The sequence below is a fragment of the Spodoptera frugiperda genome, chromosome 1, assembly GCF_023101765.2.
Source record: "Spodoptera frugiperda isolate SF20-4 chromosome 1, AGI-APGP_CSIRO_Sfru_2.0, whole genome shotgun sequence".
Lineage (NCBI taxonomy): Eukaryota > Metazoa > Arthropoda > Insecta > Lepidoptera > Noctuidae > Spodoptera > Spodoptera frugiperda.
In genome coordinates, this window is record NC_064212.1 from 10,152,714 (window position 1) to 10,172,106 (window position 19,393).

The following is a 19,393-nucleotide window of genomic DNA, read 5'->3' on the forward strand; positions in this document are numbered from 1 at the left end:
GCCATCACTACGTAGGTAGATATGACTAGTTACTTTTAGTGGTAAATACATTATTTACTTTGCTCTAATCCAGTTTAAGTGACTTCGTAAATAAACTTGCTCGTTCTGCCAAACTTTATAAGGAGAAAGATTATATTAATAGTTTTAGATACACATGTATATATACAGAACACATATTACTAGGCTAACTATATACTAAAATACATAAAATATCTGCTGAAAAATAAAATGAATCCATTTCAACTTTATAGATCCATCTTTCTTCACAATAGACACTAATTTCGCTAGCATTCTATATTGAACGAGCACATAGAGAGTGCCTTTACTTCGACGTCTAGTGTTGCATTATTCAATACGTACCGAATTTTGTTCAGTGAGACATCTCATGCCGTCGTATTTTCTCCCACCACGCGATTTTATAGTATTCAAGTAATTTGTGGCACGTCAAGAAGTGAGCGTATAGTAGGTACATCAATACATTATCATCAATCACACGCGGTCTAACTTATGTCTTGTGCAGGCACGCTCATCACATTACCAAACAATAATTTATCTTTCAGCTAGCTGCCACGCTACTGTTCATTAATGTTTTATGAAATGATTAAGTACCTAAGTAATTTGAAAGTTTCATTATTTTTTTAATAAGATATGTACTAACTACTCGTCTTTCTTTAAAATGAGTTGATCTCGTCACATCTCCTTAGTTATTACATACATACATAATTTAATTGATGATTTCTTCTAGAATAAAAAATATATAGTTAAACTTTAATAATTAGATAAAGATACATAACTTCCATTGGATCGTGTAACATTTTTTCTCAAAGTAACTAACCGGTAAATGGTTACGTCACGAAACGAAGGACCGTAGCAAAAGGATTAAACCGTGGGGTGCAAGCATTACCATCAATACTACATAGTACCTACTACAATAATACTACAGTAAATAACTAGCTGACAATATTGTACATATATACTAAGCACCCGTGATTTAGTCACAATAGTTACGATGACTGGGTACCCACATTATTTTTGTAGGTACATATGTATTTTGATTACAATACCGCAACAATACAGATAAATTTTGAATGTTGATGATACCGTCTGTTTTACACCGGATTACAGAATATTCCACGAGAGCAGAACCCTTTTGTTTCTCTATCTACCTGTTTAACCTACATTTTCTCGCTCGTAACCCCAACAATAATTTCGGTCGTGTTAGTTTTTCATCGTTATTTCTGTATTCAAATAATACATGAGAGTTTCCTTTCCAGTACACTCTTCTTACGGAGATAAGGGAATTCATGCTACCAGAGGATAGAGCGAGGTTTGATGAGCTCGTCTACAGAAGAGGCGAGGAGCCCGTCGACCACCATATCAAGGTAATTACTGTTTCTATTCAAATAACTTAATCATTCTTGGCAAGACCACGTATTAGATTGTTTGGAAATGACTACGTTGATTCGGACATTTAATGCAAATTCATAAAAAGAAGGAAAGTCGCACATTAAATAGTGTATTTACTAAATAAAATACTTTTATAAAAGTTTTACAAACTAAAAAAATAGAGTTATGTAAATCCCACTTCACAACGTTGCCACAATTAATCTCTTCTTCAGCGAAAAATAAAGACGTATTTTCTTCGAGTTTATTAGGCAGGCTTTCGTCTTACAATTTTATAATCTGTGCCTTACCTGCAGTGCCTAATTAGGATTCCGCCCTCTGCAAGATTGCTCCGAGTAACTTAATTTAAACGATGTTTTTCTGCCTACTACAAGATAACTAAGTTGGTTTAATAAATTATACCTTTCGTTTCGTTTCTTAATACCTAAAATTAATACCTCGAAGTAATGCTTCTAAGTTGAACTTGGATTTTCATGTAATCAACAGGCAAAAATTACATCTACATTCACATCACTTGAGTACTTTTAAATTCACACAGCTGCGCTGCAAAATGAAAGACATTACAATGTATAGTTTAGATGAATTCATAATTATCCTTTCTTTCTAAGAACACGAAGTTAACATCTCAGTGCAATATCATTTGCACAAACTTAGTTGATGCTTACGATTTGTTGGTAGCGGGGTCCCGAGCGACACATGCTACCCTCCTCGACGATGCATGAGTTGCACGACCCGGTAAGTGCACACGCTTTACTTTACACTTGACTGTACATGGACGTACACAGCTGCTCCCAACTCCATACTTCTTAAAGCAATACATGGCGGTTATACATTAAACAATATACGGACTATAAAGGATGGCCGAGTACGCCCTTGTCTCTGCATGTTCCATCGATGTAATAGTTTGATTGCTTTCTAAGTAGATTGAGCTTTGTTTATAAATGGTTCATTAATGTACCCATTAATTCAATAACACGTAAGAATCATTAAACATCAATGAAACACCATTATGGTCAGGCCTGAATAATGTAAGACTCTTACAACACTCTGAGGTTACTAATGGTGACCGATAATTATTTACGCGTATTTTTAACACTATGTCAACCACAAGCGTTTGAAATATCTTCTTAAATTCCTTTATCTTCGTTTAGGGGTTTTTAAAATTGTATTATATAGTAGTGTTTTTGTAGTTCTACACCACTAAGGAGTTCGAAGTCCCTAAGTAATAACCAAGTTAGTAAGTTCAACGTAAGTTTCACATGAGAAGTGGTTGAAAGTGTTGGGGCTTTCGGGTCAGGTTGCGGGTTATTGTTATAGGAGGGACCGGCGGAGGCACCTCTCGTAGCCGACCATCGCTCGCCCTCCGAGGACTCCGGCCTGGGCCTGCCACCGCATGACCATGCTTACAGGTGACCTCATTATATGACTGACCACACTTAGATTAACATAGCTAGAGCTCTTTACACTACAATTTACTTTGATTTTGTGGTTTCTGTGAAAACGGAAGGGTATACAAATAATTTGACATTGAGTTGTGGCTGCGCTGCATCAGACAGCTGCAAGCGCTAGAAACCGCACCTCTCTAATGAGCGAGGCGTAAATCCCTCATCGCCGGCGGGGCCTCTCATAAAGACGCTTAAACGTTAAAGTACCATTAAAGTGCGAAAGCAAAGGCTGAGTCCTCGTCGAGCGTTCGCTTTCGTCCGCTCTTTTACATCTCACAGCGAAAATAACCCACAGTTTTCCACTACCCCTTGTCAGCGCTCACTCTTGCGAACCGAGCATCTCATTGGCTGGTCGCCAAACACTTCCACTTTTATTCAGTATTGGAATCGATTGTTTTATGAGAGCATAAACGTTCCCATTTATTGTCACCGGCGGTTTAGTGCCAATGTCCTGCATCCGTAAGTAAGGGGTGCTTTCAATTTATGGGCCTATAAAATCGATGCAAAAGCATCATTTCTATTTTTATGTTACATTAATTTTGCGAAATTGTTTCAAAATTGGTGAACAATTTTAACGTACTTTTTTATTATTGTTGCAACCCATATTCATTTAGGGAAGGGAAGGTGTAGATTTGGTGATTTTTTGCATGGAATTTGTTTTATTATAAGGATGCGGAAATATCGAACGCTGCTACTTCTCAGTTTCTAAAAAGACACGAATTACTCGATTAAGTTTCGCTGCACAAGTGCGTAAATTTTTTCGTTTGCTTTATTCAGTGCAACGTAACTGTTTAGGAGTAGGAACATGGACATCTGTAAACATAAACATAACAAGAATAGGTTCGTATGGTTTCGCAAGTACGTCCCTTTAAAAGCTCCCAATGGTTCCAATCGGCTGATGGTTGAGTTTGTGTGTTATCGTATGGTGTTATGTGTGAACTAGTTGCTGGAGTAGCTATGTGTGAAGGCCTGTTGATGTGACGGTGGTGTTGTATGGGGCAGGAGCGGGCGCGCGTGGCGGCCCAGCGACGCGCCGCCCCCGGACGACGACCTGGAGCCCCCGCACGAGGTGATTTTGCCAGAATTACCTTCTACACTTATCTTGTCGACCACATTCACTTCTCTACGCCTTGTCTATAGCAGTGTCCTGGGTGTCACTCGCGTTCTCATCACAGACCACACTTAATATTGATAATTGTATCAATCTTTATCAACGGCTATTCTAGCTCATGTTCAAGTCCTTTAAGCTTGATCACATTGTCATGATACAACCAAACACAGAACAATTACTGAAGCAGGTGATGCATTGCTTTCATTACATCAGTACCTTTCATTGCCAAAGAGTACTTTATTTCACTGATTTGGAATTTGCAAAGAATTCATTGGCTTTTGCTGGAGTGGCACCTCGGCACTACCACTGTACAACTATTATGTATCTCACATTTTCTTGCATGAGTCGATAACGGCTAGCGAGTAGAACTAAAACAGCTCACAAATATGGCCGTTATTTCCTGTATATTGCATTTCATGGGTAAATCTGGCAAAATTCTGTTACCTAATAATTTTTATCTCACAAAGAGATAGATCAATGGGGAAAATTGGCAATTTGACTGTCCGAAAATACTAATTTGGTAATAGCGGCCAATAACAGTGTTTTCTTTCGACTCTATTAGTATAGACTAGATACAAGTAGTATTCTTCTCTTGCAAAACGTTTTCATTACTCTGTCGATGTATGTGCGATATTTCAAAATATGCAAAATCTCAACGATGACAATAACCACTTTAAAGCCTAAGTAATAAATATCTTCAAGTACTAATTCGTCATGTGTAGACTAGTCATAATTCTGGATGACTAATGTTATTTAAACAATTGTGACGTCATTGATAACAGTGTAGTGCAGGGCGTTTGTTCAGACTACTATTTTCGCACGTTGCTGTATCGGCTCGTTGGTCCAGGGGTATGATTCTCGCTTCGGGTGCGAGAGGTCCCGGGTTCAAATCCCGGACGAGCCCTGTGTGTTATCTTTTTATTTTTGATATTTTTATCTTTTTGTTTGTTAATCGCTTGTATGTGATTTATTTAGAAAATGTTAAATATGAATATACATAGATATAAAAGAAAATAACTCATTTTATTTTGTTTTACATTAAAAGTATTAAAACGACTATTTCGCATTGAAAAAAATAATAAGAGCTACTAAAAGAATAAGCTATTAATTAATTATTATTAATTACTTATTATGAACAAATAGGCATTGTTTTTTTTAGGATTTCTAATTAACCACATCAATTATTTTAGTTATTAACCTATTAGCTAGAAATAAATTTTAAAAAGTTATCCAAATGCGTCCTTCAGAGATTAATGCCGATTTTAGGATAAAAAATACGGTCGGTTTAAGTAGCATTACTTAATACGGCGACGGATATTACTTCCACAGACGACGTAGCCTAGTTTTAGCTTAGGCTTAGCATAGGCTTTATCCCTAAAATACTCAGATTTTAGACTTGTAAGGATGCAGGTCGCTTCCAACCGGCCTACTTGAAAGTCATTTAGGGATGCCTATGTTCAGCAGTTATGATGATTATAATGATGAAGGATATAAACTAGTTCGCATAAAGCCTAAAAAAATTACCTAACCTAAGTTAGTGCTATTTTTATATAATAATGTTGGCAAAGGTATAGAAAGCCGTGGCAACGTGCCAGTTGAATTTCAAAAGTACTTCTATTGCCGTGACACCTTTGTCCATTCGTCTAACCCTCAAATACACACTGCTTTTAAAAGGTATATTTTTCCAAAGCAATTTTTAAGGAAAAATCTGAATGGGAATGTAACGTTATGGACTCGTTATATCCGTCTGTCTGTCAGACTGTCTGTTAGTTTGGGGTTATGTCGCAGAATTTATATTTGAAATGGACGTGGGTTTAGGTATTAAATTTACATTTATTTAAAAAAGATATGTATTTTTAGTGAGAATTTACATTATGATAGTCTTAACCACTGTTGAGTAATGGTTTAACGACTCATTTCCTAGCTACAAACCTGAAAAGTAAATTAAGTTTTGCTTAATTTTTATGCGGGTACGAAATAAAGGTTGCTAGTTAATATTTCTGTATACACTACACAGTTAAAGATGAGTACACCATAGAATAACGACGACTACAAGTATAAAACCTTTCCCTTTTCCTGATTATGTTCCGCGTTCCGTATTAATAAAGCGTTTCTATTCGAGAATTCTCTTTTCAGTGTCCTTTCAATTCCCCGCGAGAGGTTGAGTGTGTATGTATGATATTCATATGACGTATATCATTTCATAAATATGTAACAACTTTGTTATTGTAAATACACAAACTGTATCAAGATTATTTGTCTTTAAAGTAAATATAAATATGTTGGTACTCTGAGGACCAGTTTCACAACAATTGATTAAATTCCTGTTAGATCAATTGACCTACGTAATTAATTACATTTAACGCATTATGTTTGGAAAATATGACAATTATTCGTCAATTAACGGCTAACAGAAACTTAACCAGACATTATAAACAAGGCCAAATGATTTAGTTCATAATTTTATGAACATTTTAGACGGTTTATGTCTAGTAAAAATTATTCTTTAATTAAGAAAGCAATTTATTACAATTTTACAGAGAACCAACTGTTTATCTAAGAAAAGTATTTTAATAAGAATAGCTGTTTTATAACCTTAATTAACCTTCGGTGAGGTTGATATCGATTTAATTAAAGGTGTACTTTTCACCGCACCTTTACTTGTTAAAATTAATGAGTGCTAAAGGCTAAACTCTAAACCATCTAATATTGTGACGTCAGCGAGGCGCGGCACTCGTACCGTGATACGTCATAAAGATAAGGCAGCTTATATCTAGGATTAAAGTTATTACTGCCAATATTGAACCTATTTAAACGTTTTAAACTTAATCGTATGACACCTTACTATTACAAATGCACGCGGCTACGAATAAAAGAGAGTTTCAATCGCGTGAAATGTAAATATTAATACATATTAATACCGCGGTCCACCCGGGAAAATAATTTTTTACCGTCAAAAGAAAGCATTCATTAATAAATATAGGACATCTTTTATAAATGAAGTTCAATAAGAGCGAGGGTGCCAAGAAAGACGGCTTTTTGGGCATCATGCTTCATCCTCCCCTAAATGTAATTAATTAGCTAGTATAGATAACTATACGCAGCGTGCGGCACTTTCTTAACGTTATCTAATTGGAACTTGTTACGTAAGCATCTCGTTTGTCATCGTTCAGTCGCAGGTATCATTATATTTACCTTTCCGCCCGAAATAGACAAAGATAAATGGACCCTTCAACTTCTTTACGACCAAATGTTTATTTTATGTTTAAGTAAAAGTTGTTTAGGGTTAGGGTCCTGTGTACTCTTAATCAGCAACAATTTTACAATTTATCTTCTAGATAGGATTATAACTTGAAGCCTAAGCCTCTTGTTCATAATAAAATGTTTGAATACCAACATGAACCCTTAATTAAGCTTTTAAATGAACCACATTTCGTGGGTTCAAAGGCGACAGTTATTGACCGCAATGATATTTCATTTAAGGGCGTGGAAAATTAAAAATATTTCCGGAGCGTACTTGGCGCGGGTGTGCCATAAAATGTAAAGTTAAGAGGGAGCCTCTTAAACAAACCGTGGAGCGAGCACGTAGGGCGTGCGCGTCCCAAGGCGTCCCAAGGGCGGTAAGGGTGGTTATAGGCGGTTCGTGGTATCAGTGCGCGGCGCGCCGGGCGCTCGGCATGACGTCGCGCCGGCGGCGCCGCGTCGCCTTTCGCGACTACGTACCCATGGACGTTCGCGCCATGGCCAAGGTACACCATCTACTTCCATAAAAACCCTTTGTCTCTTACAGTACAAATTAGTGATAATTACAAGACTTTATAAAGTTAAATTGTTTCTAAATAGTTTCGGTTTTAATGTTTTCATTTTAAAGTTTTCAAACGTATTTGTTTTGATTTTCGACAATATGTATGTAATTAAATTGATGATATTTTGGTTTTATAAAAAGAAATTCTTTCAACATATAATTGCCTTTTTTCAATAATTTTGTGTTGACGTGTGATTCATTGTGTATAGACAAGCGTGCGCTGCCTAATGGAAAATTCGTGTACATGCAATGTAATTTTAAGTTACCTAGAACACAAGGAACCTCATTTATAATTAGGGGACCTTTTAAACCTGTAATGAATATTTACTTAGTGGGTGGTTTCAAAAAATAATGGTTCTGTAATTAACTGAAACGAGTGACTGTTAAGCGCCTGATCCTGTTTGAGCTGCAACAATAACAGAACGCCGTCGCGAGAATATCGTGAAAATTACGGCGGTTCAATTATTTAATAATACGTAATGAGAGTGTAATAATGCGCTGTACTGACGTTGTGTATATTTAACATCTGCGACTCGGAGTGGTTCCATAAGTTTAATGAAATCGTGTGTTTAAAATTAATAATTTAAACATTATGCATAAATTCCCGCATAGCTCTTAGTTTGAAAGGTGTGAGCTACTTCCACATAGACCACGGATTGTCCTGCATAATTAATAGGGTTGTTGTTAACAACCCTCCCTTTTCACTGAAACTACACCGAATAAACACTAGAAAATGGTCAATTTTTAAAGGATTTACAGCAGGTGCTATCGCCTATGTAGCACTTTGATAAATTTACTAGTGTCTGCAAATTCTTTTAACTAACGAAAGATTCCTTTGTGGTCTAATGATCATCGTAAATTATCTTAAACGAGATTGCTGAGTTCGAGATCCCAGATTTGATTCGATCATTATTCTGTGTCTGCGATATTATATTCGGTATATTATGGTAATAGACTCGTTATTACAGACAGAAAGAACTCGCAAAATAAATGAAAAATTTAAAATGTTCGCATACGTCTCTGTTTTCTTTATTTAGAAATTAAGTTTTTGTCACTAGATATGGTAGACATATCTTTGTATAATAACGTTTACCTCGACGGTACTATACCTCTAGTAACATTTGGCCGATCAATAAAGCTAATTAAATTAGCAATTTGCTAACCAGGTCGTTGATGTCTTCTCTTTGGGGACTAATCGATGCAGTGCAATGAACCGTTTTGTTACTATCTATGACCACATCTGATTAATTTTATAATTAATATCCCAGTATTACCAAGTTTAACTAAATATGTATGAGCTCTGAAAACTTCACAATATGAATCAAGTATACAACACGACTTCCCATAGTCGTAGCGCTCGTAGCGTCTCGTAGCGTCGTAGTCTTCAGGATCTCTTTTGTAAACGAACAAAACCTCGGCGTTATCTACGATCTGTAGCAGGCAGGTGCTACGATAAAGTCGTGTTTTAAAAGTACCGGTTCAGTCTGTAGCCTATGAGAACCGGAATGACCTATTTTCCTCTGTTGACAGTTAGGATTTACGCGGGAACATGCCGATGATAGGTTAGATATACAGAGTGTGAGTACTTTGTGTAATGAATAGCTGGATGCCGTGCTCTAGATACTGACTGAATATTCTTTCTTGTGGCCTTTTTGGACTAACATGATGGACATTTATCAGATTGGCCTAGCTGTCGGATTGTGGTAATTCAATCGTAAATATGAATTTGTATATAATTTTGAATGTTTAATTCATCAATCATTGGTTTCTACTTTCTAATATAGCATTGCCTTAGTGTAGTCATTGAAGTTCATATAAATTGTTTATTGTCATTTATTTGTTTTAAATAAAGGCCAACGCAAATAACTCTAATTTCAATGTAACCAAAAATAAGGTTGTTTACTTGTTAATCCGAGCAGGCATTTAGGTCGATATTATTCCAAATTATAAGGTCTTTAGCCTTTATCAGTTGCGTGACTCTGTAATATAGTTACACGTAAAACTATTGCGTTCAATGGCTCCGGTTAAACGATAACAACTAATGAGTTCGGCTCGATGTAGCACGCAATTGTCCACCAACACCTGGTTTTGGTTTCTCTTAGATACAATTAACAAGAAAAGCTAGGTCAAATTCAGAGCTATTGTTTAAGCTTCCTGAACCAATCTTGTGTTTATTATACTTGTACAGTTGTACCATATCTCACGATATGATTTGTGACTAGGTACTTAGCGCATTTATGAGTCATATCAAGTTAGTCATTTTCATAAATTATTTGACCTAATATTTATTTTACACAAAATAATGAAATTGCAGGTAAAAACGAGAAAATTAATCATTTGTTGAGTACGATGAACGCGCCCGTTTATTGCTTTCAATTAAGAATACAATTTATTTTTGTATAAGGACATATTTCTGCTCGTATTTATCATTTACACCATGGCTCCTTCTTCATTGACCTCAAATAAATGTAAGATATAAAATGTTTATCATAATGAGTTTTCCAGGTGAACTTCAGACATGATATTTTCATTTCATATTCAGTTACATTTCCAATAAATATTTTGAAAGAAAAACAAGTCATTTAATTTGTTGAAAACTAGTTTAAAAGTTAATGGGTGAACATGTTTAGATTGTTTAGTTTAGATAATCATACTCGAAAGTAATCCATCTCAGACATAACAGATGTTATCTCAAATGTTTGTTGTGCAACATATACGAAAGTTAAACAATGTAAATTGTTTTTCGTGGGAATTCGTCGTTAGTTAGTATAGAACATACATTCAGCATTTATAACTCCAAACAAACCAATCTTGAATCAAAGCAATTCTCATGGAATTCTACATAGGGGCAACTACCCAATTGCTAGCACTGCACCAAATTATCAGCACTCTGAATAAATCGACCAATTCTAAGGTTTTCACTTACTAATTTGGGTTTCCACACTTATAAATAAATAAATGTATGTTTTTGGAATCCTGCTATTATCATACTTTGAGACCTCAAATTGGTGGAAATTATGTAAACAAACATTTGTGTCTTGCAGTTTCTTCTGTTTTTGCCTGTTTCTTGTGATCGTGTAATTTCACGTGTTTACATTTTATGATATATCGTATATTTTACTAATTTAATATTGAAACTACTGATTTCTCTGATATTTGAGATAATATGATAATCTGAAGAGTAGAATTTGAGGTTTTGGTGATTAATTGGTAAAATACGTAGTGCTGATAAATGGATCGCATATATTTGTAAATTCTAAATTATCAGCACTGGTGCTGATAAATGGAAAAAAGTACATAAATACTAATTTCATATTTTTTAATGTAAATTATGTTTATTTTATGCAAAGAATTAATTTTGTTTTGTAAAAGTAGTTTATACCATCAAAATCCAAATGTTAGCATGGTGCTGATAATTGGATCAGAAGCATGCTGATAAATTGGTTTCCCTAGAATTTCATCATCTCTTCTTATTTCTTTTTATTTTATTTTCTCTTCTTATTTTTTTTACATACGGGAACATGCATATCGTATGATAGGCAGAGGTGCAAATTTGACACGTAATATACTGTTCACAGTAAGTGTTAGGTGGTGTGCCTAATGCCATATAGCTGGCACATTTCCAGACTCCGTGCTACTAAAGAATAAAGCCCAATTACTTGCCCGGCCTTTTTGTATCTAACATGATGGACCCATTTATCCGCATTGCAACTACTGCCACCGTTGTGCAGACTAATTCAATCGTTTTAAAGTATGATTTGTATAAGATGTTGGTATGCAAGCTACGACAACTTCTATAACAAATCAATGTTATAATATACTGGCATTGTCTTAGTAGTGCGCAATTGTATGTCTTGATATCAACAATATTTTAACACCAGTCTATTACAGGACATTTTGATTACTGAAAAAACATCTGAACGGAAAGGTCCAAAAAAAGTTTACTTGGCCATCGTACGTAATTGCAATAGACCATCGTAATTCGTTTACATGAAATAGACTAAACAATTTAATACGAATTATGTCAACAAAAGTAGGTACTTTGTTTATCATGCGATGGCTAAGTCAATCAATTTTATTTAAAACGTAAAATTAGTAATATTGATATGATAACAATTTACATTACAACTTAAGACAGAAGGTTCTTAAGTAGGGACTAAATAAAATAACCGACTTGGTATTACATGGATCACATATTTTTTTACGGTACATAAACTGATGAGATGCGGGACTTAATTTACAGAATGTTTTTGATGGTATCTCACTTTTTTTGTGATTCAATTATTTCATTAAACATGTAACTGCATCAATAACTTTGTAATCTCATACATTTATATGGGTTTACAAAGTGGTGTGAGAAATTTACTGTATCAATAACTTTCTAATCATACATTTAGGATTACAAAGTTAATGCAGTTGAATTCAAAAAACTGGACTGAATTTACATTTGATTTTTCCCTTGATGTAGGTACTAAATACTAATTTTACGCAAACATTTTGCTTCTATATCTGTTAGAATGCCTTATACTTTTTGATCTGTCAGTCAGTGACAAAATTGAAACCTTACGTGTTATAATTCTTAAATTAAGTTAAAATTTTGAAAATTCAAATATACCATGTACAATGCCTGTTTTATCTGAAAATTCAGGCTTCTTGTTTTATCCACAACGAAGTTATAGGCGGTCGAAATTGGCCTGAATGGTTTCGAGAAAAAGATGGTACGGCCGTGACGCTTTTTTTTGTTCGACTTATACAGATAAAAGTATTATTAGATTGTAAGTAATTGTTTTGTTACCTGCTTACTAACTATATAAAAAATAATTACAGATTTTAATAACATAACTAATTTTTTTTAATGCAATTCCTAACAGTGATGGTTAGGTGCTGATAATTGGGTTGCTCTATGCTAGTAATTGGTGGAGATGGTGCCAGTAAATGGTGACAACATTTTTATTCTTAGTCTAAATAATCTTGGATAGAATCATGTTTTTCTTTTAATCGTCGTTCTTTATTAAATATTATAACAATTTGCCTTAACGAACAAAAGCCTTTTTTTCACAATAATAAGTTGGCTTAAATTAGGATTCTACATACTTCATTCTTATTTAGTTACTAATTAAAGTTCCAATCCAAAGCTATCCGTGTCAACATCAACAATGTTTCGTTATGATTTGCAAGTAGGTATATGTGAAGCGTAGTCCGAAGCTCTGCCAGTATCGTGGTCGTATGTATGCGCGTTATGTGACTTTTTGTTATTTTTAGTATAGTTTAGGTGCTGCTAGAACGATAACAATACTTAACAACTTGCCACTTCCGCGCGGCGTTGGCCAGAAACTGTGCCAACATGCAAAAATAGCGTGAAAAATCAATTGAATCGTCGAGACATTTAGTTGGTCATCCCTCGGCCTGCAGTTTAAGCGCGAGTCTTCAGTGTTTCACACCCCTTAGCTTAGACATTTTATACCTAATAAAAAATATCTATCTAGGTTCTTGTCTAGACGGAACTTTATCGTGTGCTACATAGAGTTACGTAGTTTGAAGCTTGTATTACTTTCTTGCGTGTAAAGTGTGATGCATGTTATGATTTGTGACACGGTGCTGTCTAGTGTTTTGTACATTTAGTTCGACTGTACTTACGCGATTTACATTCATTGGTCCGTGATGTTCTAATGTAAGGTAATACTTGGTTTAATACATCAATATTAAAAACACATTCGTGTGCAGGAGTACGAGGAGGAGGGCCGGAGATCTCGACGACACTCTTCCCCGTGCAACTCGAGAGAGGGCAGCACCACCGCGTTACACACGCAACACTACGATGACTCCGTAAGTATTCTATTGATTATTTTCATCATTGGTACCTACTATGTATTTGAGGGTAACATTGTGTGCCTGTCTATTCATTACTTAAACGAATATTGTTAAAAATCTTTTGTGTGTGTGTGTGTTTTTGTGAACGACTATTCCAGTAACAATTTGCTTTTTGGCTTATACCTTTGACTACTCACTTAGTTAAATGAAACAATGACTTTATTCACGAAACTTAAACGAAAGCAAACAACATTAGTTATATTACTTATAAAATATGAGTGTTTCGTCCAACCACTAACTTTTAAACTATTTGAGTTTTAATACCATTTGCTATGCCACGCTTTAATTGTAACTCTTAATATATAATAATCTTCTTGCCTAAAAAACATTTACAAATAACAATAATAGAAAATGCCATTCACAACAAGAAGTAATACAACTTTCATGTTGTTTAAATTTAAAACTAACATTGTATGCAGAAGTATCTAGAAAGTGTCCAATACAATTTCTGCTTAGTTTCTTCCCCACAGATGTAGATATAACTTATCGAACACTTTTGCTGAATAAGCAGAAGCTCCTGTTTATATGTATGTTTGGCGGAACATAGTGGATATCCACCAAAACTCATTTGTAACCGAATAGTTTGGCATCTTGCCAGCCTTCTGACAAAGCCGTCTTGATCTCACAAGTCCATCTAAAACGTTATATGACGTATTACTAGCGCAGCTTCGAAATATCCACTAATCGTTAAGAATGTATAAGATCCGTGCCGTATTACAAAAATGTTGGTAAAAGTAAAGTAAGGTATTTAAGGCAACTTAAAACTATTCTAGCTCTTTGGATGATATTCGAATTATACTAATAACAATTTAATAGTTCAGGTAGATAAGATGATAATTTATTGTAATAACTTCCAAAGAAAATAGCTATTTCTAAGATATCCAAGAGGTTCTGAAATTATCATAAGCTTACTAGTTACTAATAATAATATCTAACTTGAAATAGAAAACAACAACAAACGATATACCAATATTTATTTATAAAAGTATTATAATACTATCGAGATTCAATAAACTTATTCTAAATTGATATCAGTCTAATTACCTTAGCTATGTCTAATACGCAGTTAATAAGGATACTGGTTTAACAGTCACATCAGTATATTATATGTAGCATGATTCTTTTACCTTATGGCAAGTGAAACAATTTTATTGTTTACAGATGAAGTTAACAAGTGTACAAAATCTATGTAAAATAATACTGACAGCATTTTTACATAAAAATATGTTTTAACATAAGACAGACGAGGTCTCTATTCATTGTAACTTTGTAACAGGTAGTTGTATATTTTATATTGTAACAAAACACGACCGACATGTTTATCGTTTCTGATAAGTAAAGCAGGGGCATTTGACATTCAAATCCACTCACTTTTAAATCTTACATTATACCGTGACATGGATAGTATGTGTGTCAAAAGTATCAAAGCGACCTCATTCTTCTACACCAATTTCATTGTGTTACGTAGATGTGGTATTCATATATTTACCACCTCTACAAGAACCACTCCTTAATTGAATGTTTAACAAAATAATAACACTATTACTATAGACTACATAATTGATAACAATAACCCGGACGATATTAACACGCGCAACCCGTGTCCACAACACTTCGTAAATTTAGCAAATCACGATCATTTGTTCCGAACAATGTCCGTCAAAGTGCGTGTGTAATCGTATAAGTGGGAGTGTATGGGGTCATTAAGCCATTGGCTAGAGTTAAATCTAAAATAGACCTAATGCTCAGTTGATAGGTCATAGTTTCTCTTGCAGCGATCGACGTAGCTCTTCTGTCGCCTTAGTCAGGTCTTTGTCATGGCGACGTTGCTTGCCAAGATCCCCTCCGCAATCTTCCAAATAATCCTTAGGTGGCTCCACGGGATATTTATTGTTCCCGAATTTTGGCCGCGGGATTCTGACGCGTTTGACATCGCCCAACCAGCTTTCCATTTTAATGATTGACTCCTTGATTCTGAAAAAAGATAATGATAAGTTTAAATATAGGTATCGTATGAAAGAATATTACCTATGCTTAATATGGTGTACATGTATTTTACCGGAACAAGTTATTTTTTGATAATCTAGCTAGAAATCTATTGCAACAACTAGGAAATTGTTAGCAGACATTAATTGAATCAGATTCAATCGTATCTGATCGAGTAAGTGCGGGCCTTGCAAAAAGTGGCAACACGCACTACTTTGGCGCCGCACCGTTGGTCAATAGTTGTGCAAGGGACGATGGTCATTGGGGAGTGGTGAAATCCTAAATAAGCGCGGCTTCATCTCGGCGCCAAGCGTGGGTGCCGCCATCGAGCAGTCTCGAGACATTTATGGTAAAGTAACACAGCCATTTTGAAATGATTACACAAGTAATCTTGGTTTATCCAAGAGAAAACGGCCACTGTTTTAACAATAAATTGCCGTCGATATTGAATTGGTTTTTGGATTTCTTAAACCATGTAGTTGGTTTCATATTATTCAATAATAAATATTTTTCGACTATCGCAAGTACAATTAGATAAATAAATTATATTCTGTGCAAACAAAATTAAGTAGGCAATAAATGAAAAATTATGTCTCAAGTAAACAGACATCTTTGTACGAGTACGAGCAAGGCCTCTATAACTGATATTGTATTGTATGGTAATCAGTATCACATCTCAGTCGTGCTCGCTGCATAATATAAAAAAAGTGATTAATAACTAGTCAGCCGTTCCGCGCATCTTAAGCGCAAAGACAAAGATATTTTATTGCACGAATAGCTTTCTCCAGCGAAAGTGTTGCTAAACGCGGTGCCATAATTTCTTTGTGACGCTTTCAAATACAATTTGTTTCATTATTAATAGGCTTATGATTTATAGGCTCCGAATTTTAATATTCAAATGCACAACAAAACAGTTTGATTGTTATGGCACGGGCATTGTCATTGACACTCATTATTTAACTTTAATCAATGATACATATTATTTTCGGTAACAATTATAATTCCGAATTGTGATTCGAAATTGACAGATAAAAATGATGTAGGATTTCAAGTATAACGTTTAGCATTATTTTAATCAAATTGAGCTCAATACGAGACGGTGCCGGTGTCGTAATACGCGTAATATCCGAGAAAGCGGGCCGACGGAATCAAATGCATTTACAGGTCCGGTAGTTGGAACAAAACGTGACTCACTACCGTGGGTGCGATCCGGCCCGACAACGGACACCAAAATGAACCACTGGACATTATACTCGTATTCTCAGAAACCTATGACTCACTAAACTAGTGATAAACATATCCAATAAACGAGATTAGATATATTTTTTTCTGTCATTGCATGATAAACTCTGATATGCAACAGTTTATGCAATTTATTTATCCTCAATAAAAGCAATAAATCCAATCGTCACCATTATTTAGAAAGTATAATTTAAATATTATTTTGCAATTATATCCAATATCTGCAACAGTATCTATTTAAGTTTTTAAAAACAGGTATATTTATCTTAATGGTTTTATAATTCCGAAACGATTTCATAAGGCGGAATATGGTAACATTATCGTTGGTTGTATTATTTAAGTGTGTATAGACTGTCAGTTTTCTCCTTCGGTGAAACACAGTCGTAAAGCTAAGTAACTTAATACTTCCTGAAAATGTTATCAATATAATACTAAATAAACTCTCGTATACTCTAATAACAATACGATTACACGATGCGCTTGAGAGGATCACAGACTTGCCGGAAGTAGGACGTCGCGTGCGCAGCGTCCACACCTTTTGTCGTTTGTCCGTATCAATTTGTGCATGTAAATAAAGGAAAGTACATAAATAATGTAACAATATCACTATGGATATCTGCACTTCAAATAGTTTCTATTGAAGACATTTCATCACTCATTGAAATGCCATAATGTCTCCAAGGAATGTTGAGTTAAGCATGGTGTAATTATGATAGTAGCAGTTTTACGATGCTCCAAATTGCTTTTGTACGTGACATTGTAAGTAACATATGGTGTAAACTATATGGTACTTTCTCTTTATGTAGCTCTCAGGCTCGAAACGTTTAATTGAAACCAATTTTGGTATAGAATTTAAATGTGAGCCTTATTTAGAACTACGCATTGAAACTGATTGATTCCTATGTTGTGACTTCGATTTATTATTGGCAGCTAATAGGTATTACGTCTTAATCGTAGTGGATTAGGTAGGCTTATCCATCGGCTTTTGGGTAAAGAAAATATTATTGCTTCAATTGCTTGATTAATGAATTACTTAATTCATATCATCTAGCAAAACTTGTTAACCAAAAGATATATCGAAGTAAGTTTGTACACCTCTAACTCCTCTCCAATTAGTTGAGTATATAAATAAATATTATCTTCGTTAAGGTCAGTAGACCAGTCAATCGTTAGGTGCTAACAAGTAGGATACTTTCGCTAGAAAAACAACATTATTGTATACGTATAGTTCGTATAGTGTCGCACATTTAGGTAAGTGTGTTAGATATATCTGTGGCAATTGTACGTAATGTACTTGTCATGACAATTTGATACCGTTACCTTCGAGATATTAGTGACAATATACCGACGTTCTACTTCGCCAGCAATACCTGTACGTCAACACATCTTTGCAAGTGGATTCAGAATGGTTTATGTCAATCACTCCATTGATTTTTTATCATGTTTCACTGGAAAGATTTGGGTATTTACATTTATTATACCTATCTTGTAAGTAACTATAAATTTAATGTTCCTATAATCATATCATTATTTTATCTATGCATAATAAATGAATTCAAAATAAAATTATCGGTTAGATCGCACACTGGATAACAGTTTCATATCGCGGGACATTTTCTGAAATAGCAATTAGGTAGTTCACTAAACGTCATTATATAATCTATAAGCCGTGTCTGCGTGATAACTGCAAATTGGAAGTAACAATTACAGCAGTTTTTATAGCGGACAAATTACAATGTAGGTACTAAAAGTGATTTGCATTATGTTCACCAATTACGCGCAGGAAACTGAAAGATTGAGCGTCTAAACAGGAAGACCAAGGGGTACTTGTATGGAGTGACCCAATATTTCCTGCAATTACCAGTCGTTTCCCGTAAACACGTCGTGCCACTTTCTACTTCACGATTCTGGAAAGGTTTTTAGTTGTCGCTTTACATTTGTGTTTATTTATACTGCAACCGGATTTGGAGTGCAGATACTGAACATAAAAGGTTGTTACTTTACTACACTTCAATTTGTTTTTGTAAAATAAGTTTAACTGGTTTTTTAATGGTTATCCGCTACTACGAGTACTTAACTGAACAATAATGACTTCCGATTAATCTCTCTTTACTAAAGTGGAATATCAGTTATCTTATTTAATCCAATATTTATAACGAAATAAATAAACTACTTTCGATAAATATTAATACTCCTCATTACATTTCTATGAAATATAATAATCTGTTTACTTGTATAAATTAAAAGTTTATTTTGTAATTATAATACGATAAGTTATGATTACGAGGACTGATGGATGGACGATTAAACTTATGTGTACGTGTAGGAATTTTATCATTTGAAGAAAGCACTACTAGTTACCTAATAAAACTAATGTATTTTTTATTCTTCATCAATATATACCTAGTTCTTCAAAGTACTTTAAAGTTAAGTGCCTAGACGATCCGTCGTATATGTCACGCATAGCACGATGTAAAAGTCTGCGTATGAAAGATATACTGGATACTGTCACTCATTAAATTAGACACG

At 34.7% G+C, this 19,393-nt stretch overlaps 1 protein-coding gene and 1 non-coding gene across 25 annotated transcripts in view; both read left to right on the top strand.

Moving 5' to 3' along the window:
- Positions 1-19,393, top strand: part of LOC118273731 (whirlin) — a 78,376-nt gene that overhangs the window by 35,604 nt on the left and 23,379 nt on the right. For 8 of the 24 annotated variants that reach the window (XM_050707792.1, XM_050707827.1, XM_050707831.1 and 5 more), the window contains exons 11-15: positions 1,275-1,382; positions 2,083-2,139; positions 2,722-2,813; positions 3,852-3,918; positions 13,490-13,591. In XM_050707792.1, coding sequence (XP_050563749.1) covers positions 1,275-1,382; positions 2,083-2,139; positions 2,722-2,813; positions 3,852-3,918; positions 13,490-13,591 — 426 coding nt within the window. The remainder of the gene's footprint in view (positions 1-1,274; positions 1,383-2,082; positions 2,140-2,721; positions 2,814-3,851; positions 3,919-13,489; positions 13,592-19,393) is intronic. The other 16 variants (XM_050707796.1, XM_050707834.1, XM_050707848.1 and 13 more) reach the window with 8 other exon arrangements.
- On the top strand, positions 4,793-4,864 carry Trnap-cgg (transfer RNA proline (anticodon CGG)). The gene has a single exon. It is a non-coding gene; the product is annotated as a tRNA-Pro (tRNA).